Raw genomic sequence first — 21,181 nt, 5'->3', positions numbered from 1 at the left:
TGTGAAGGCTGGTGTTAACCATGGGTGACTCCCACAAATTGATGAAATCACCATAATGATCTCAGGTGGCACTATAAAAACCAAGGCCGTTGTGATGAAGCTGCTGGGAAAGACCTGGCAGTCCATTAAGGAATACTGAGCAGATGCCCATCACCATTATCTTAACTCATTATAGCAGCCGGAGCACAGCCAGAGGAAACTGATGTATTCAGGAGGCCTTCCATTGCTCAGTTAGGTCAGACCTGTGATGTGCTTCTCACTTCATTTCTATTAGCATTAACGGGAAGGGCAGCAGTCACACTGGTACCTGCTATGAATTATTAATAATTTTCTGAAAAACAAACCGTTCATACACATTGTAACAGTACAACGATTTCTCCCAGGTTCAACATTTTCATTTCACTCACCTCCTGACAAGTGCAGACTGTGTGACTCATATTCGATTAGTGTTGATCTCTTCAGAGAAACTTTAGTTTGTGGATCAATAGATTCGATTTAGTGAATTTTGTTTTATCCTGCAGGTTATTGACCTACATTCAAGGTTTCTTAGGATGCATGTACAGTCACAGTTAATAATTATAACCTCAAGCGGTGATTAACGGGCCCTCGCAAACATGGTGAAACGCCCTTTGTTGTTACCGTAAAACAACGGATGTGTGCAGAATGTTTTTACCGAATTCAGTATTCACTGAAACTGGTAGCCATCTGACTCCAATGCTCCTGTGAAAGAACCCACCCCCCTCTCTCTCCAGCACACTCATAGAGCAAGCTAAACCCGCCCCTTTCAGCCTGGAGGATTTTCTTTTCAAGCTTCACACACACAGAGACGCACACACAGACCCCCTGCAGTCTGCCTCACTCACAGGCAGAGCAGACTGTCTTAGCAAGAGGTGAATTTAACACCACCACACGGCAACACCATCAAAGATAGAAATAAGATCTTTGACATGTGAAATGTTAAACTTGTTAACTTAACATGCTAAACAATTACGTGTGATCTGTAGGTCAATCCCGCCCATGCAGTCTACAATACTCAATTACCAACACACAAACTGGACAATCAATCAAACATCACTGACTTGCAATTGGACCATTACTTAATCAGAATCAGAATCAGAAAACTTTATTATTCCCGGAGGAAATTGCTTACTGTCCAATGATCCTCCTGCAATATTTATATTATCATTATTTTTTCCCCACCACTACTATCATTCAATAACTGTGTGATTGCTCTGGTGATAAAGTTCGTGGTATGTAGGTTAAATTGTATTCCCACAGGGTACAAAAACAGTTTGCTCCAAAGTCACCCCTGCATTTAAAATGTTATGTGAAAGAAACTGTTCAACATATCACAAATTCCTTATAAACACTGCACAAGGAACATGTTGTCACATGTGATACACAGCAGCACAGCACACGGTGCACACAGTGAAATTTGTCCTCTGCATTTAACCCATCACCCTGAGTGAGCAGTGGGCAGCCATGACAGGCGCCCGGGGAGCAGTGTGTGGGGATGGTGCTTTGCTCAGTGGCACCTCAGTGGCACCTTGGCGGATCCGGATCCTCTTGCCAGGTTGTGGCCCTATACCAAGGTCTCAAAATTCATTCATGGATATGACTAGGGTGTGAAAAAATTCCTGTTAATTTTCAACTCGATAACTCAATGTTTACTGCAATTTAGGATTTGTCCCCCCTAAAATGATATGTAATTTTGACGGCTTGCCAGAAGGGGTAAGGTGGCACTGTTGAGCAACCCTGGCCATGCCCAGGACGAAATCTGTCTGAGAATGAGCTTTAGGCGAATTGTGACGTGTGGAGCAAATAAAATTGTTTTCATGCATAGGAAGCACCTGAAAAATGGCAAAGTCTGTGAGAAGGAGAATAATAATAACAATAATATTTGCAGAAACAATAGGACTTTGCAACTTCGGTGCTCAGGCCCTAATGATATTTTTAGGATAAGATGCTCTTAGCCATTTAAATGAATTCAAAATTAATTGAACACAAAAATAAGATATCCTAGATCTGAATGAAAGAAATATTCTTATTCTTTACATAATTTAACGTGTTTACAAACTCACACAAAAATTATTGATTGAAATCAAATGTATCAACCCATGAAGGTCTGGATTTGGAATCACACTCAAAATTAAAGTGTAAAAACACACTAGAGGCTGATCCAACTTAAAACAAGTAAAAATGAGGCTGAGTAGTGTGTGTGGCCTCCACGTGCCTGTATGAACGCCCTACAACGGCTGGAGTGTGTTTTGCCATGCTATTAGCGAACAGATTAATTAGAACATCATTAAAGTGAGTGAATCACCCTAGCAAGTACCTGAAATATGAAACATTTGGCTTTGTTCACAACATAACCATGTTTGTTATTGCGTAGTTTTGAGTGTTCAGTTGTACAATACAGAAACAGAAAAAGTCCCATAAATGAGTTGGTGTGACAGAAACGTCTGTTATTCTACCCAAACATATTTTTAAAGAATATATAACATTTTGTTTACATATACCTTGAAAAATGTGTCCATATATGATATTGAAATAATGTCTCTCTAGATATTGAGCTGCTGGCTGCATGCAGGGAGGAGTTCCATCGACGCCTGAAGGTCTACCATGCCTGGAAGTCCAAGAACAAAAAACGCAACACCGACACTGAGCAGAGAGCCCCCAAATCAGTCACTGATTATGGTAGGAATTGCCATGGTCCTCTAGTGTTCCTGCATTATTCATATGTACACAGTCATATTTTTTACAGCACAATTTCCTCTTAAAAAGGTAACCAGCATATAAATCCCCAGGAGCTTGTTGACTTTCCGTGTAGGTTTAGCTTGCTGTCGAACACAAGGTGACATAAGGTGAGGAAACTTCTCTGTCATAAGCAGTGGGATCACTGTCTTTATTAGTGGAAGTGATGGAAATGCCTGTTTGCAGACGCATTTGTTCAACCAGCTCTGGGGCCCGTGGTCCATAAATGCCCTTTCAGCACTGGAGTGTAGCATCCAATCTTATTCTGCCATCGTGGTCTGATGATGGGTTCCTGTGTGACGCCGTGGCGACTGCTTGAACCTCTCAGGGCATAAGTTATTTCGTGTGCCTTCCAGAATATATTTACCTCTGGAGTTATATTGTTATTTCCTGGCTTGAAAGTACTGCTGTGCCTTTGATTGTATGAAAGAAAAAAAATCATTTTTTCACCCTTTTTCATCTTTGGAGGTCTTTTCTGCTGAAGGAACAAAAGCAGAATCCATTTCTGCCTTGTCCTTTGTTGATCCCACCATGTTGCAGCATTCCCTGGCATTTAGTGTGAATGCCGTGGAGGTGGAATCCTCTGAGCCAGGGCTTTTAAGGCTCCCCCCCTCTCCCCTTTCGTAGGTTGTTAGTTGGGCTCATTCAAAAAGTTAGTAAAACTTTGAAAGTTTATTTTTTCCCTGCAGCCTGAGGCTGCATGAAATACACTCACTGGCCACTTTATTAGAGAGACGCACCATAGCATCTTCTACTAGATGGCTGGTGCTACGCAGACATCCAACCACCAGAATCGATTCTGGTCTTGACATATGGGTTACAATAGGAAATTATAACTTTAAAGTGGGTTTGAGAGTTGGAGAATATAGGAGAATATAAAGTATGTATTATTTATGTGTTATTAATTAGTATTGCATCATTGATTTCCTGAACCAAAAAATGTGCAGCCCAACAGAACCCACCCACGCCTATGCCAGCCCGGCAGCAGGAGATCACCATGAATCGACAGCAGCGCTACTTCCGGATCCCATTCATCCGGCCTGCTGACCAATACAAAGACCCACAGAACAAGAAGAAGGGCTGGTGGTATGCCCACTTTGATGGACCCTGGATTGCCCGACAAATGGAGCTCCATCCAGACAAGCAGCCCATCTTGCTAGTGGCAGGTATTTATCTGCTCCTCTGGAATCCCCTGTTTAAATGTGTCTTAAAATATTGTATGTTGGCTTTCTAATCTTTGCAAATATGAGAACATTTTTAGATGAATAGAAAAAAACCAACTCTGCAAAGGCTTATTAGTATTCAGTGTGATAAAAGGAAGCACCACTAGATGGTGCTGTCAAATTGCAAATGTACCAAGCAAAGCTTATAGTTTTTATACCCTTGGGGTCTCCAAAAAGATAATTTCAGGGAACATTAAACAGAATGTAAAAAACAGTGCACATTGTCAGTGTCTGTTTTAAAATTAATCCAGAACATAATATGCAAGGCTATAATGAATAAGTTCTTGCCCTCAGGTAAAGATGACATGGAGATGTGCGAGCTGAGCCTGGAGGAGACGGGCCTGACGCGGAAACGGGGGGCTGAGATCCTGCCCCGGCAGTTTGAGGAGATTTGGGAGCGCTGTGGTGGCATCCAGTACCTGAGGAACGCCATCGAAAGCAAACAGGCCCGGCCCACGTACGCCACAGCTATGCTCCAGAACCTCCTCAAGTGAAATGCCCATTTTGTACCCTGCTCGCTGCGGGTATACATAAACCCTGAGTCAATGGAAGAGCGCGGCGCCTAGTGGTTTCAGAGGGATCAGGTTTAGAAGTCACCGTAGTTATGTTTCATCTGATCTAAGGTAATCTGTTAATTTGTTTTGTTAGTGTCATTTTGCTGTGAGACCTTATGAACATCAAGACCAGTTTATATTTTCCTATAGATATTGAGACACAGTATAATATGGGGCCTTAAAGTACCTGACCATGTCATTTGTTCATGTCAGACAGTTATTTTTAGTTCATCCTTAATTTGACATCCTATTGATATTGTACGTTGTTTGTGACTATTTCTTAGCTGACAGTGTAAGTCTTTGCACTGTACACCTCCTACTGAAAACGTTTAGGATTTAATGTGTCAATGGTATTCTGTTCAATTATCAATTTTTTATTAAACCTGTCGTCTAATGTAATTTCTAATGTAAATGAAAGAGTGCTACTGGACATGCTGGAGTCTCTGTTTTATAAGTAGATAACCTGGAAGTCAGAATGACAAAAATATTGTATGTGTATTATTATTATCATGTGTTCGATTTACATTTTTTTTGTAGCGCTAGACCCTGATAGTTTTGTCCTGAAAGCAGAACTTTCTCTTTGACTATCTATCTTTCTCTGAGCAGTTTTGTACTTTGCTAAGCAATATCTCGTTTATTACACTGGAAATCCGTGTCTTCTGTAAATCATGGAGCAATTTAGGTGCTTGAATAAATGATTTGCTGTGAAATCTGTGAAGGATCAATTTACTTGCTTGTGTATGAAATATTGAGTGCCCAACATCCAACCTTCTATAGACCAGGCTAATATATACTAAAATATAAAATAGGTATGAAACATTAGCTCCTGTTGAAAAAAGCTTTATTTGTCTGAATGAAAGATAGTATAAAATCATCCTTATCATCCATATGTTTCAGGAGCTGATTCGGTGTTATGCAAAACGTCTAATAATTACATCAGTTTGGTTTTTGGACTAGAGAGCTTTTTCTAATATGCACTTATGATACCAAGTGTATCCAGTTTTAAATAAACACCTCATTGTGAGGGAAAGAAGAACAACCTTTGAGCAAGGATATGCAAAGGAGACTGATCCTTCAATGATGCTTTGCGAGAGCAGTCCGTACATGAATCAGTTTTATGTTTCCTCTTTGTACTGCATTGACTCGACTGCTGAAGGACAATCCTTGAAGAGTCTATCCATACCTCCTGCAAGCCCGCTGACCACAGACTGCCTGCTTACCCGGACTTCTTTATAAACGGAGACCTTTGGTTCCATGTTCACCTCTGTTGCAAGAGTGTACGATCTGACATCATAAAACAGTTAATTCAAAATCTTCTTGATCCGGTCCCTGTACAAGGCAACTGGACGTCCTGCATTCATTAGGCAGTTGCCATGTCTGCTGACAGGACAGAAAAAAACAGCATGACAAACTTGCACATAAATAATGTTTTACGTTGTTGCATTATGTATGCTTGCAATTTGCATGCAGTTGCATGCAATTTGCCACCGTTCACTGTGACAGACTCAGCTAAGTGAGAAGGAGCATGTCTGTTAGGCCAAGTTATTTAAAATATTTCACAATGCATATTAAGCAAGAGTTGTATAATAAAAGAATGCATTTAAGTGAGTGAATTTCTTTGGATGATTTTCAGAGGTTGTTGATCATTTGTGAGCAAAAAGCCTTCTGAAGTTTGCAAAAAGTTCATTATTAATTTAAAAGCATTACATTGAAGTTGACAAAATTTTATTGAATTGTATTTGAAAAATATAATTTATATTAATAAAATTAATAGATTTTTAAATGGTTAGTTCCAGGATTTAATATGCCCTGTAAATGTAATTTTAATAGTGACTGTTATATTAGTAACATTTCGATATGGTTGTCTTACCTTAAATTAAAGTTCATTAAACCTATAAAGAATGGTTAATTAAATAAACACTAATGAAATAATGGAACACTGAAGAACCAATAAGTTTACGCATTGTCATAGACCACTTGAACTGTCCACTGATAAGATGCCTAAAGTCACAGGATCAAGCCCCACTTGTGTCCCTGAGCAAGACACCGAATGCTTAGTGTCTCCAGGGGGGACTGTCCCTGTAACTACTGATTGTAAGTTGCACTGGATAAGGGCGTCTGCTAAATGCCATCAATATAAATGTAATTGAGCCTGTGGTATAGAGGCACAGTGAAGTTGTTTTTGTCAGTATAGCTTACCTCATTGTGTGCTATTTCGTGGTGAAACTCTACAAAGTCCGGCACTAGCTTTTCGCATCTGGCTGAGTAGAGCTGTCTGGGGATCTGAAAGAGGGAGCAGCAGTTCGCTGTCAGCGTTTCAGTGGTGAATCACTAATCCATAGCAAAGCTCTACTTTGTAACAGGATGCTGAAAATGTGTTAAAGCACCTATTGCAAATACATGCCAACCCATGCTGATCTGAAGGGAATCATAGCAACATTATGAAAGTCCAACCTTGGCATATTCATTTCACTGAAACTTACCAAGAAATCCATATGAAACTCTTACCGTTCAAAGTATCTGATTAAAAAAAAATTTAATTAAAAAACCAATGGCGTTACATTTATTATAAATAATTCTGTACTCGTTCTGCATGGATTTGCATCTTTGCATTTCTCTCCTTAGTCAGTGTTGTGCATGAATGGCGTTCAATTATCACTTTCGTGATTTTTGAACAAATCCTTTTATAAAACTGCAGAAATTGGGAAGCACACATACATGAAATACATGTATGTATTTTGTATGTATTTTGTTAGCTTTGAAATGAAGTGAATCTCAAGTTAAGGGTATTCTTAGTTAGCATCTTCTTAGTAACATTATTTACAGTATTTAAAAAAGATAGTTTGTAGACTGCAGAGAATATCGAGCTGTTAGTTGTTAGTTGGAGCAAGTGAGGAGTTAGCCCAACAGCCGACCTTTGCCCCTTTACCTCAATGCTAACATGTATGTTTTCAATGGAACGAAAAGTGCCCTGTTCACACAGCTGTGAAGAGCTGGAATCAGAACAGTGTATTCTTGTCACTTGGGTCAAGAGACCATCGTCATTCTCAAAACCTGGATTTACCCTCAGAGGAAATGGGTTTTCAGGGTGCCTACATTGTACATGGGATGAGATATATGCGTGTTTACATTTTACATGTTGAACAGATGCTTCGCACTTCACTCTCCAGGACTGATTTGCGGAAAGAAAACTTACATCAATGTCACCGTCTTTCGGGTCCGTATGCATTTCTTGTTGATAAAAATCAGCAAGCCGATCACCAGAAAGACCACCAGGAGGCTCCCCACCAGACAGGTGACGAAAATGAGCGGGTCGACAGGCTGAGACACCAGCTCACTGCAGCGTTCCCCATGGTAGTGCCAATATTTGCCTACAGGACACCTAAGACATGACACAAAGCTAGTCACAAAGATGAAACAAATGGGTGCCATTGTGAAAATATAATTTTTTTCAATTCAGAACACACTGTCTCATTGTATGGGTGAATGTATAATATTTATAAAAAAGGATGGTAAATTTAATGTCTTTTGTGTGTGGTTGAGAAAGGTCAAAAACCAAAAACACTAAGGTCAGAATGAAAAGAGCACAGAAGACAAATTAATGAGGGTGAAAAAAGTTCAAGGCACAAACTGATGTAAACGTGTCCCATACTGTCAGATCGGAAATCCTTGACCACTTGACCCCGCCTTTCTGGGGTCCTCCACACTGGGGGTCAAGTTAATCTGCAGCCCATCATGCAGCTCACTAATTATGCAGGCCTTCAAGGGCGCCACAGCGAGTCATCCAGTAATGAAGAGCCCGACTACTCTTACCACACGATCCTCGCTCTCATATGGTGCACACACAGGCCTCGCCCCGAAATCTCCCTATAATTCCCTATACTTCCCTTCTTCTACCCCAAGCTGAAATGCAGGTGCATCCCTTTCGCTCTTACACAGGGGGAACAAACCTGGGATTCCTTCATGAAGCTCACATACTGGGTGCTCCTCTAACGATAAAATATGTATGGAAGCAGCCTCAGCACTGTGCCAAACTTGCAACTTGATATCAACACCAAAAAGACCTATTTTGTTCCGCATGGTAGTCATGGCAGTAGTACCCTGGTGGGTAACGTGCTCGCATATGAACCAGATGACCGCAAAAGTCCCAGGTTCAAACCCCCACTTACTATTACTGTGTCCCTGGGAGAGACACTTAACCGTGAGCTTCTCCAGGGGGACTCTCCCTGTAACTACTGATTGTAAGTCACCATGATTTATGTCAGAAATGAACCGTAGTGCTGCCACACCATCATCGCCCATCTAATGAAGCAATTCTCCCATTCCAAGGTGCCTCAAAGTGTAGCGCATTGCCCATATCTCAAGCCCCTCACACACGATCAACTCACGCCATGTGTCACATGTAGAGAAATGAGAGAGCACCCCCCCACCCAGCCTCTATCAAAGGTTGAGCCAGACTCAGGGTCCAAGTCAGGGCCCGTAGGCACTTCATCAGAGGTTTTGTGGGTAACAGTGTCTGTACCTGCAGGTCGCTCCATGGCCAGGGATGATCTCACACAGCCCTCCGTTCATGCAGTAGTCAGGCTGCAGGCTGCAGATGCTCTGGCAGGGCAACCCATCCACCGAGCTGTAGCCCGGGTCACACAGGCACTCCGCCTCCATGGTCCACGTGTTCGTGACGCATCTGGAATATTCGTTGCAGGCCATAAACCTGCAGGGGTCTGCACGGTCAGCTGAAAGGGAAGCGCATGACGCATTAGTGTTTGCGGCGGGCCGCTTACTTTCTATGGGTGGTAAACAACGGCAGTGAATTTTGAAGCGGGAGCGACAGCTTTAGGAGGTTTCATTAATCAAGTTTGCCCGCAGTGGCTCTCAGAGTTATTCACCCACGTTAAAGCAGAACTCCCTCTGACAGGAGGAATCACGTGATCATTGATTTCCACCATTCTGGGCATTTTAAGGCCCGTGCGGATTCTCACAAGAGCCCATTTGGACCTGGTGACAGTCCCTAAAACTTTCACGGTGGATCCCGAGCAAAAAAAAGGTTAGAACGCCTACCGGCCTCGACGTCCAGGGAGCCGCTGTCAATCTCCATATCCAGCCGCTTGGATGCGGCGTTGCAGAAGTCCTCCAGCACGCAGTGCACCGCCTCTGTGACATTGTACGGCACTGGCTTTTGCAGTTTCATCTTGCTGTTCACTACCACACTACCATTTCGGAAGTTCAGAATCTGTAGCTCTTTAAATCCTGTCAAATTAGATTGTAGGTATGGGAGAAGCTGGAAGAAAAGGGAAAGAAAATGACAGGATAAATGGATTTCGCTCTCAGTATTTTGACTTTTAAAGAAGTCATTTAAAGAAGTGAGCGTATTTTGCTAAAAGCAAAACCGACAAAATACAGGAAAAAAACAACAACACACAATGACAGTGAATGACAGGAAGACTAATAAATCAGTGGTTCTCTATTTAGTCAAGATAAAGCTTAGCAGCGAATATAGCCTGCACATGAGGTTTTAGTGTTAATGAGAGTTATGGTTAGAATGTTAGTTGAGGTAAATGTTCTTTTGGAACACCCATATTTACAGTCACTTTTTGGCTGTTGGTGAAATGCCATGATCAACTTGAGCATAAAGATAGATCAAAGATAGTTCATCAAGTTCAGCACTTAATCAAGTTCAACAACTTTTATAGCTCATTTTAAAAGAATTCCGTAGTTATTCACAACAGGAACTCAACAACATGACTATTTCATTTCTGAACTTTATTGTAAAGGTACGGAACCTTGAGTGAAAGACAAAATAAAACGAAACATATAATAAAAATAAATTAACGAAAAGGATTACATGAAATAAAAGGTCAAACAGAAATGAACGTGAAAAATGCAAATTAAACAAAAGATAACAAATAAATAAATGAAAAGTGTAGAAGTCAGGATGCAGTCATCTATCTGCATGATGCCCGGGATGAAAGGGTCACTATGCTTTTAGCACATGGTACTCAGTAGGTAGAAAAGAAGATTAGCAGGTCTTAACCCAGCAGGCCATGCCTGTACACTAAGAGATAAGAGGCATTACGTGCAGCTCTGGCTCTACAGCTCCACTTCTCACCTTTGGGCTGCCAGCCAGCTCACAATGGGTATAATGCTGCCCCAATGAGAAACCTCTACTTCCCAGTCAGGGGTGAGCAGACAAACCAATGGCTGAAATAATTGGCATTCACCTCAGCCTCTTGAACTCTACAGATGTGCATTAGGCCTAGATATCTACAGATCCCTCTCATAGTAGACTATACAATAACTCCTCCTTGACTGAAGAAACACACACACACACACAAGCAGTTGTGACAGCCATGAAGACAACAATTTGTACTGTTCTAATTTGCCAGCAATGATTTTGACTTTTGGGCAGAAAGGTTCCATTTTCTCAACACATATGAATTTCATATGAACCCAATGTAACCATGAATATAAAATACTCAGCCAGCAATGGTGCAACCCCTTTAAATCTGTATGCTCCATACAACAGTAAAAAAAACATTGATGCAATGCATCCATTGAGTTCCCGTTTGAATTCTCCACCTGAGCAATGCCAGCAATACCTACTGTTTGTAATTAAGCACATTTATTTTAATCCATATAAAATCCATGCATTGTACACGAAGGAAGATTTAGACTCAGAACTGAATGTGCTGCTGTGCCATTTTCCAGCACTGTGCAGTCATACAACAACTAAAATCCAGAGCACAAAGCATTAAGGCAAGACAAAATCAAAAACTTCACTCCAATGGCAGAAAAAAACAACTAAACAATTTAGTTTGATTGAAGCAAGAGAAGCCTTTATACATATGAACACTGCAGAGGTGGGTTAAAGACAGACACACATGCATATTTAACAGTAACAGATTTTTAGTTGCTAATTGTTTAGTTGTTAGTTTATTATATTAAAATTGATTATCTATTGTTTTTGTCTTAAGGATACCGGTATTGAAGCTAATGTCCTTTCTCTCCCATTCTCAGATTTAGTGGAGGCTCCAAGGTTTGGTGAGTTGTTGGGTTCGGAGAATTGTCTCTAGTTAAAACACAAAATTTTTACTTGACAGGGAAATCCACTATTTTGTCAAGTGTGGAAAGAATGTAAGATCTTTATAAGCACTTTTGAGATAATTCTACGTCGTTTCAGAAAAGTATAAAAATAAGTTCATTGAAAAAATACCCTTCTGTAGAAAAAATATTTCGATTTCCTAAAATTAGTGTCCACAAGCTCATGTCTGTGGATCCATCCCTCCATCCATCCATCCATCCATCCAAAAAAAAATATATTTCCACATTGCACTTTTGGTTTGAACAACATTGACAAAATCTTGAAGCTATTCATAAAGAGCAAAGAAAGAGGCATGTACAAAAACAATGTCAAGGACAAAAAGATGTCGACCTACCAGTTCAAGAAATGTATTCTCCAGCGATTTGTACTCAGGAGAGTTCTTGTTGAAAAGGTCGTCGGAAAACATCATGTTAGTTACTCGCAAGCTAAAGAATACGACTAAATCTTTCGCCTGGTTCGCAGCAATCATGGAGGGCGTGGACATATGTCTGAGTGCGGGTGGAGCCGTTGACTCTTCCTGCTCATCTGTGTCTGAGGCATCTGCGCTACCATAATCAAGTGCAGTGGTGCTGTCCTTTTCAGTTAGCTCCACATCCTCTTGCATATCTGCGGCATCAAAAGTAATTTTTTCCAAGAGAGCCGTTGTCAGAGTCACGTCCTCGGCTAGGTCAGGGAAAGGACGAGGGGTCACTGTGGATATTGTATACCCTGTAGGAACATCAATAGGCTCTAGGGACTCTAAGTCCGTGGGTTTGGGTGGGACCTCCACAGGATCAATTGGAGGAATAGTAGGTTGGACAGAAGTGATGTCAGTGGGTTTACTGGGTTCAGTTGTGGTGGCCTCTGGGGGGGAATCTATAGGCTTAACAGGCTCAGTTAAAGACACTAAAGGTGGTTGTCCGGGTTCAGCAGGAACTGAAGGAATGTCTAAAGGATCCATAGTTTCAATGGTCTCCTCTTTTGGCCTAGGTGAGGTTAGTGATGGTGTTGTCAAAATTCCAGACAAGGTGTTAGACTCCATAGATGGAAAAAATGTTCGTCCAGAGGCAACGCTGAAATAATCCAAATTAATAGATGCTGTGACATCCTCGTGCTCTGCTAAGGTTTCAGGTGGTTCATTTTCATTGGTCCCTTCAAATCCTAATGAGAAAAAAAATGTAACAAAAAATTTAATTGTATAAAAAATTGCATGTAAATAACTTTTGACTTGGGCTAGGAAACATATTTTAAGGCATGTACAGTCGTGGCCAAAATTTTTGAGAATGACACAAATACTGTTTATTCACAATGTTTGCTGCTTCTGTTTTTATTATGGCAATTTGCATACACTCCAGAATGTTATGAAGGGTAATCAGAGGATGAATTGCAAAGTCCTTCTTTGCCATGAAAATTAACTTAATCCCCCAAAAAAACTTTTCCACTGCATTTCATCCCTGCCACAAAAGGACCTGCTGAGATTGTTGACAAGCACAAGGGTGGAGATCATTCTGTCATGCTGACTGAGTTAGAATAGCAGACTGGATGCTCGAAGATAAGATAAGATAAGAATAACTTTATTTATCCCGAGGGAAATTCTTTTGTCAACAACATGCTCAATGCAGTAGGAGAAACAAGAGGAGTAAATTATATTTACAAAAAATAGTACAATAGAGCAAATATCAAAAATAGCTTAAGGCGCAATAACAATAATGATATTACTATATCCAGTGAAATGCCCGAGATAGTGCTAAGTGACATAATGATTATGCCATGGGTACAAGTGAGAGGGGGTAGCAGCGGCAGCGTGTGCAGGGGGGAAAAAACAACATTCAAAGACATCCAGGTGAGTAGTATTGCACATCTGAGTAAAAAAAGGAGGGTGATGCTTGAAATCATTGTTCTTCCTCTTTTAACCATGGTTACCTGCAAGGAAAATTTATTTATTTATTTTTTAATACGTGCAGTCATCCTTGCATCACATAAAAAGGGCTTCACACGCAAGGATATTGCTGCTACTACATTTACATTTACATTCATGGCATTTGGCAGACACACTCATATAGAGCAACTTACAACATGCATTCATGTTACTGTCGATGAAGATTTAGTTCAAACCATGAATACAATTATTTTATTCACTCTGTTGTAGTTTTGTCTTGCATAAGTCAGACTACAACAAGTTGTAAGATAGTATTCTCTAAAGAGGAAGGACTTAAGCTGTCATTTGAAAATACTAAGAAACTGTGATGTTCTGACTTCGAGGGGAAGTTCACACAGGGGCCAAGGTTGGGAAGAGTCTAGATGAGTGCCTTCCTCGTATCTTAAGTGGTGGATGGACCAGGCGAGCAGCACTGGAGGGTCGCAGTGTGAAAGTGAAAGTGAAGTGATTGTCACAAGTGATACACAGCAGCACAGCACACGGTGCACACAGTGAAATTTATCCTCTGCATTTATCCCATCACCCTGAGTGAGCAGTGGGCAGCCATGACAGGCGCCCGGGGAGCAGTGTGTGGGGACGGTGCTCTGCTCAGTGGCACCTCAGTGGCACCTTGGCGGATCGGGATTCGAACCGGCAACCTACTGATTACAGGTCGAGGTGTAGTAAGGGCTCTGAGGTAGGATGGTGAAACCCAATGTTTGGCTTTGTAGGCCAGCATCAGTATTTTGAATCTGATACGGAGGCAGCTACTGGAAGCCAGTTGAGGGAGCGTAGCAGTGGGGTGGTGTGGGAGAATTTGGAAATGTTGAAAACCAGTCATGCTGCTACTAAGATTGCACCAAATCAACCATTTCAGAGGTTGACCTGTTGTGAAGAAGCCATCAGGGTGCCCAAACAAGTCTAGCAAGTGCCAGGACCATCTGCTAAAGAGGATTCAGCTGCGGGAACGGGCTTGAAACGATTGCTCAGAAAGGGAATAAGGCAGATGTGAAAGCATCTGTACGCACAGTGAGGCGAAGACTTTTGGAGGATGGCCTGGTATCATGAAGGGCATCAAAGAAGCCACATCTCAAGAAAAACAAACAAAAAAAAAAAACTGCTGATGACTGGGGTAAAGTCATTTTCTCTGATGAAGCCCCTTCAAAACATTGAAATGTTGGGTCCATGGCCAGGAAACTCCCCGGACCTTAATCCAATTGCGAACATGCGGCCAATCGTCAAGAGGCGGGTGGACAAATAAAAACAAAACGAAAAAATTCTAAAACACTGAAGCAGTAAACTTTGTGAAAACCAGTATATGTGTTATTCTCAAAACCTTTGGCCACAACTGTATGGTATGTCCTTCATTACCTGGCTTCTGAACCCCAGAGGGTTTGAAGTCAGTGTCGGGGTGCTCAGTGATGACAGATGGCGGCATCACTGAAGGCTTTATCGCAAAGGTTCCTGATGTGGCCAGGAATGGGTGGGTTCCTTCCGTAATTCTGTTAGCAACAGGATCCCCTGTGAATGCTACAGTTTCCTGAACTTTAGGTTCTGATGAAGTGAATGTTCCAACAGGCACAGGATCTGCTGTGACACCTAAAATAACCAAGACAGTTGAGGTATCTGCCAACAAATCAAGTTGGTGCTCTGCAATGTTCAGCTACATATTCACAGACTAATTGAAAGACCAGTAGAATTGGGAATACCTTCTAGGGCAAATGTCAGAGAATGTATATCCACAGGCAGGGTAGTGTCCTCACTTAGTGCCTTAATCACCATTTCCTTATAATACAATCCAGCAGGGGTTCCATCAGGGGTTCCATCAGTTGTACGCACATTTATACCAGACTCAAAAACTACAGCATATCGTGCAAAAGCATATTCAGACCTGTCAGCAAGAAATACATCACAGGGAAAATTGTGTCATTAATTACTATAATTTAAAATTAAATTATATTAGAAACATGGTCCCAACTCACCAAAATTCCAACAGTCGAATCTCTTTAAATCCAGGAAGTTTTTCAAAAGTGTGAACCATCTTTGGAAGAGAGAATAAAAAAAATACTTGTCAAAGCATATTTTAGATTTTTTTATCAGTTATTACCATGGTTTAGGAAGAGAACTGGACTGGGCCAGCTTGGCTAACTGAACTTATCAACTGAAAAAAACTGTACAAATGTGTATACGCCCCATTCACTCCCATGCACAGATTACCTGATTGTGTAGACTTTGTGTGATTGTGCGATACTGGCTGGGGTCAGGGTCAGTCAAAACGTAGGCTGGGTTCATTATTGTGACACTAAACTCCACTATGTGCTCCACAGTGTCCTCAGGCATATGTCGATTCTGCATTTGCCGAATAAAGGAATCATCATCATCATCATCCATGCTATTCAGATCAGGAAAGACAATAAAAAAAATTCTTCTTTTCTTAATAAGATAAAATACTTACATCTTCAAATTTATCATTCGTTAAACCTGAAAAGTATTGAAAATACAATTAGTCATATAAAAGAAGACATATGTATATACATTTTTAATTTTAAGGAAGGGTCATCCTCTCACATTTCTCTCGACTGGGCTTGTGTGTTGTCAAACCCATTTCACTGGGAAAAGAGAAAAGCTTATTAATAAAAACAAAATAAACTATGTTCATGCACCATTATGCTTCAGCCTACATAATCCACTTAAAATAGATGAATAAAATGGAATTTTTGAAATGATTGGTATTTATGGATTTTTACCTTTCTTCTTCATCCTCATTCATTACTATCTGTGGATTAATGACAGCGTAGAAGTCAGAACTGAATTCTTTTTGTAATTCTGACAAACGTTTATGTATGTTCACTTCTGTCTAAAATGTTAACTACCTTAGAAACCATATCAAGATGCTCCTTTGAGCTGCTAAAGTTCTGTGCCAGATCATCTGCACAAAGTGAGTCCCTCTGACAGGCATAAACCCACTGCTGGTATTCCATGGTGTCGGGAACTCTGTCTAGGAAGATTCGGAATGCCTCCCATACAGCCTCCTGACAAACTGAACAGAATGCAACCTTTAGTTGTTTAAAAAGGCTATGCATTTAAACAGTCATGTCTACATATATGCAAAGTCAAGCCTATAAATGAAACCACAAAGTCACAAGTTCAAACCCCACATCCTACCATTGCGACATTTAACCCCCGAGTGTCTCTGGATGAACTGAAACTGTCCCTTTAACTACTGATTGTATAGTTACTCTGGATAAGGGCTTCTGCTAAAGGCTGTACATGATGTTGAGTGTTGCGTTTATCTCTTGAATCGGGATACCCCTCATCACTAATCCATCACAAAATACTGTACTATTATGCACTTTACATTGACAGACAGTATACATGACACTATTAAATGAGATGGTTTAAAAAAATATGTCACAACAGAACTGGAACTGGATGTCTCTCCAAAAAGGGAGGCTGCCAGAGACCTACAGCCACTATTATGGGGCTGCAGGAAACTGGGCATCACTTAGAATCCTAAGTGATGCCCAGATGCCCAGATATGCAACCAGACTTTTGTAAAGCAAAACCTGGTACCTTTAACACATTACAACCAATGTTTGTCTGAATTAACTGCTATTGTATAACTGGTTACATCTTGGTTCCATTGTTCCTTGCATTGTTCCCTTTCTTTATGATTTATTAATGCGTTAGCTTTACTGTATACCCAAACTAGGACTCAATATTCAGTCCGACAGTGGAATACCTCTCAGTCTGTAGTATGCACGATGGCTGGAGATCACCTCTGCCATGTTTTCCTGAGGGCACACTTTCACCCCTGTGCTGAAAATCGTGGATCGCCTCGACCGATGCCTCTCCAGGTCGTGTTGAGGTTGGACATTTGAAGGCAGGCTTATTGGTTTTACAGATTGTAGGAAGTGTCTGTATTTGACGTTTCTGATCCCAAACAAATCTTGGTTTTTTAGGTCTGAAAACAGACAAAAATTTAACAACAATACATTTTCTCAAAGATTCCCTTATTGTTAAATAATAAAAGTATGAAGAAAAGCTCCTGTAAATCCCATTTAAAGTGTCAATACAAAACAAGAACGTCTAAGTTTGGACTAACCAGTATACATTTAACAGGGTTAGTTTTGCTAAAGTGAACTCAATTGAAGCTGATTGATGCTAATTACACTGAAGTGATTAGACAATCCATAGATGCTTAGATAGATGGATGACAAGACTATTTAGAGTGTGGTTGCTTACCTAGAAAGAGATTACATTAGAAGAGACAAAGTTCATGTCTAACCCAAGCACTGGTCTAATCAAAAGCCAATTTTGCACACATCACACTCATATGCAAATGGCTACCCTCAACCATGCAATGAGACAATCCTGTTCTTGGTGTTGGGTCAGGTTCTGGGCCCCAGATGTACAGAAATGTTACAAAACTGACTACTTAAACTCCCTGCAGCTTAGTTTGATGTCTAACCCATGTTTCTATATCCTGAAAACATACTGCCCTGTATTCCTAGAGCATGTTGAAACATTGATTTGAATCTGATGCCAGATCAGCTATTTTCATATTACTGAAAAGGTTTTGCCTTGGCAATTCAAATGTACAGTAGAAAAAAACATTTTCCATGGTCTTTAGGAATTTAGGAATTGACACACATGTATTTGTTGTTGATAACAGCAAGATATATCAAGGCAGATTACCCATTCTCAATTAAAATATTGTCTTTCATACACCCATTTTTGTCGCAGTCCTAGTTTCAGGTTTTCAGATGTAATGGAGCAGGCTTTTTGGGGCCGTGAAATTACAGCGAGTCCCCATTCCAGAAGGCTAATACTAATGCTATTTGAAACAATGACTAATGTAGTTTGCTGATAGATTTAGCGGGATAACTAGTTTACGTCGGGTCTGAGAAATGAAAACACTTCCTGGCTGTCAACCATATTAAAGTCCCGTGTCACAGTAAGGCAGTACCACGTTGTTATGCAAAGCCATTTCACTAGAAAGCACAGGCACTCCATTCAAAGGTGACCAGGTGGCAGACCTCTGAAGCTTTCTTAATACATTAAGCCTGGCTCAGCAAGTAACACACTGGGGTTCTGCAATGCCTGGCTTTGGATTAGGAAGTGAACGGTGAAAAGGAAGTAGAGTAAAAGGCTGCACTGGAAGAAAAACAGGCCTTTTTTTATTATGTATGTGTTTTAATAGAAGATTTAGTAGTGCGTTAAAGTATAGGTTACAGACCTCAGAACCAGGAAAATACTTTGAGTACCATTTGCATCAAATTCTGGTTATTAAATGATCCATTGCTCAGAGGCAAAGGGGTGCAAGTCAACAGAGTCCTGAAAAGAGCAGGACTCACATATTCTATAGATCTGTCACAAGGTCTGAGTCCCATTTCAAACCTATAGGATTTCGTTCATTTAGTGCAAGACAGTTGATCCTATGGACATCCTATGGTGCCAAAACAAGGGGAATTTACACACACACACACAGAAATTCTAAATTAAACAAAACATGCCATATAACAAAAAAATCTACTACATGAAGCACAAAGAAAGCAAAAGTATATGTGTTTGATGCACAAATTGGGAAAAAGAAGGACTGTCTGTAGCTTTTTTTATTTTATCATATTTTCATAGAATATTTTTATGGAAGCTTATTTGCATATTTTACTAGGAGTTTGTCATTTTCATTTCAGGAAATGCTGTAAAAGGCCAAGAACAGTGTTGAGAAACCTTTCCTGACCTTCACCTTTTCCCTATTGCCCACAGTGGTCCACAATGCTGGAGACACATTCATCACCACAACCAGACATATCTTCAGGGTTTTGGAAATCAGTCGCTAACAGGGAAAGAAAGCTCTCATTCATTTCTGATAACCCAGTTAATTTGTTATAATACAACCTTCAAGGTCTTTTAACCTCTTAAAGACCTTCATTGGTGTCCGAGATTTGCTAAATGGCTGATGAAAACCCCAACAGGTCACAGTTGCCTCGATTTTGCATTGCTGCAGAGTCGTTCTCATGAACGGGTCAATATCCCCACATCTTCGGGGTCAGGAAGCAGCCTCTCGCTTGCACAATCTGGCCCCCAGGACTCAGTGTACAGAAGAATGTTCATTGACCCGAAGAATTGTTCATGCAGATCGCAAGGCTATTAAAGGCCTGCATCACAAGCTGAGCAATCTTCTGACTGACGGTCTAATTTAACCGACAAATGGAAGCAGGTTGCGAAATGTGCGCTCCCGTGACGCTGTCCTACACATGTGGAGAACCGCAGAGACGCAGCTAAATGGCCCTTATTATGAGGAGTGCGGTGAGAGGCCTTACAGCGGAGCTACAAGCCAGAAGAGATTAGTGTCCCGCGCCGACACGAACAGAACGCCTTTGTTTTCCTGGTTAATGAAGGGATCACACCAACACCACGGGGAAATGTTTTTCGTTAGAGAAAATCAGTTCAAAATCCACTCTGCTTTGCTCAACATTTGTTCACGTGTGGATCAGTCAATAAAAAATGTAATAATTAAATGTAAATGTAAATGTAAAAAAACCCAGTTCCTACACAATTTGAAAATTAACACAGCAACAGTAATGACAGATGGAAACTATTTAACACAACCCAAGTTAATGCATATTTTAAAAGTGCATTAATAGTAACAGTATGGCATTTTCTGATTGATTATACTTTTGCTAATTGTACTTTAATCATCAAATTGTGATGTTCTGCAATTATACCACGGAGACAAATGCAGCACGTATCCACCAATGTTTATGTATTTTATATCTGAAGTGAATCTCTGACAAAACATATATCTGTGACCTACCATCTAAAATAGGATTTAAATGACAAAACAGAATATATAGATATTCATACATAAAATGTATGTCAGTAGACGGCTTACCTTTGACTGTAGTGGCTTGGAGGGCAAACAGAAACAGCAGCAGGATGAGGAATAGTTCCGTTTTCATTGGCATGATGGACCTGGTTATTTGGTGGTCTCCGGCAATCTATCTGGGGTCCATGTATAAGAAATTAAGTTTCCAGTGACTATGTGTCCAGGTTTCCATTAAAAGGCTGTGAGGATATCCTTCGCAGGACTTGGGCACAGAGCAGGTTTTGGCAGGTGAGGAGTCCTGGGTGATGTTTGATCCCTGAGGACAGCAGTGATCCCTGAAGACCTGGCAGAGATGTGACGCTCCGCTGTGTGACAGTGGCAAACGAGGTTAAAAAAGCAGGCTCCGTTTTGGGACTAATCTGTTTACCTCGCACTTACACCTAATCCTTTTTGGCCCACATGGTGGACTATCTTCATCCTGTTAGTAGCCTCCTGGATGAACATCTGTCAACGTCCAGATCTCCAGTGAAGCCACCGTCCGCAGCCCATAGGGTGACCACCCAGCCTGGACTGCTCGGTCTCTGTCTCTCCTGGAATTATCCCAGCCCGTCTGCTCATGAAGCAGAGCACTTCCCAGCTCCCTGATTGGGACAGTGTCCCTCTCCGCCTGTTTGACTGGCTGGTGTGGCCTCAGCTCCTGCAGTGCGCGTCAGACGTGGTGTTGTGATCAACGCTCACAGCTTCATTAGCCGAGACGTGGATTACCAGCCTGATGCTCTTATTAACATTTTGTTACCAGAAATAAGCCCTTTCAGAGCAAAT

At 41.0% G+C, this 21,181-nt stretch overlaps 2 protein-coding genes across 14 annotated transcripts in view; one reads left to right on the top strand and one right to left on the bottom strand.

The window, feature by feature from the left end:
* Nucleotides 1-6,108, top strand: part of myo6b (myosin VIb) — a 29,838-nt gene extending 23,730 nt beyond the window's left edge. For 3 of the 4 annotated variants that reach the window (XM_028965215.1, XM_028965174.1, XM_028965192.1), the window contains 3 exons: nucleotides 2,566-2,697; nucleotides 3,702-3,920; nucleotides 4,272-4,471. In XM_028965215.1, coding sequence (XP_028821048.1) covers nucleotides 2,566-2,697; nucleotides 3,702-3,920; nucleotides 4,272-4,471 — 551 coding nt within the window. Of the gene's footprint in view, nucleotides 1-2,565; nucleotides 2,698-3,701; nucleotides 3,921-4,271 lie in introns of all 4 variants that reach the window. The other variant, XM_028965136.1, reaches the window with a different exon arrangement.
* impg1b (interphotoreceptor matrix proteoglycan 1b) lies at nucleotides 5,358-21,086 on the bottom strand. Of its 10 annotated transcripts, none has more exons than XM_028965427.1 (19): nucleotides 20,426-21,086; nucleotides 17,270-17,491; nucleotides 16,401-16,567; nucleotides 16,275-16,303; nucleotides 16,096-16,136; nucleotides 15,983-16,008; nucleotides 15,745-15,876; nucleotides 15,510-15,568; nucleotides 15,237-15,418; nucleotides 14,899-15,126; nucleotides 11,965-12,770; nucleotides 11,508-11,597; nucleotides 9,590-9,809; nucleotides 9,054-9,264; nucleotides 7,728-7,913; nucleotides 7,461-7,623; nucleotides 6,731-6,814; nucleotides 6,402-6,423; nucleotides 5,358-5,911 (listed from the first exon to the last, which is right to left on the bottom strand). In XM_028965427.1, exons 1-18 carry the CDS (start codon nucleotides 20,496-20,498, stop codon nucleotides 6,418-6,420), a joined length of 2,925 nt encoding a protein of 974 aa, XP_028821260.1. In that variant the 5' UTR covers nucleotides 20,499-21,086; the 3' UTR covers nucleotides 5,358-5,911; nucleotides 6,402-6,417. The 10 variants fall into 10 exon arrangements, 8 of the variants coding, with proteins under 8 accessions (XP_028821260.1, XP_028821331.1, XP_028821154.1 ...); XM_028965498.1 differs by having other exon boundaries at nucleotides 5,358-5,908; XM_028965321.1 differs by lacking the exon at nucleotides 6,402-6,423 and having other exon boundaries at nucleotides 20,426-20,724; nucleotides 20,798-21,086.
* Nucleotides 21,087-21,181: the final 95 nt, after the last annotated feature.

Source organism: Denticeps clupeoides, chromosome 1 (genome assembly GCF_900700375.1).
Source record: "Denticeps clupeoides chromosome 1, fDenClu1.1, whole genome shotgun sequence".
NCBI lineage: Eukaryota > Metazoa > Chordata > Actinopteri > Clupeiformes > Denticipitidae > Denticeps > Denticeps clupeoides.
The sequence above is the reverse complement of the archived record's forward strand: the minus strand, read 5'-3'. Positions and strand labels throughout refer to the sequence as shown.

Bases quoted from the DNA above. Each gene is read 5' to 3' on its own strand.
- impg1b (XM_028965288.1), bottom strand. From the start codon at position 20,498: ATGCCAATGAAAACGGAACTATTCCTCATCCTGCTGCTGTTTCTGTTT. The intron at 15,877-15,982 runs GTAAGTATTTTA...CGGCAAATGCAG, and splicing joins CGAATGATAAATTTGAAGAT to AATCGACATATGCCTGAGGA. The intron at 7,914-9,053 runs GTACAGACACTG...GTCATGTCTTAG, and splicing joins GGCCATGGAGCGACCTGCAG to GTGTCCTGTAGGCAAATATT.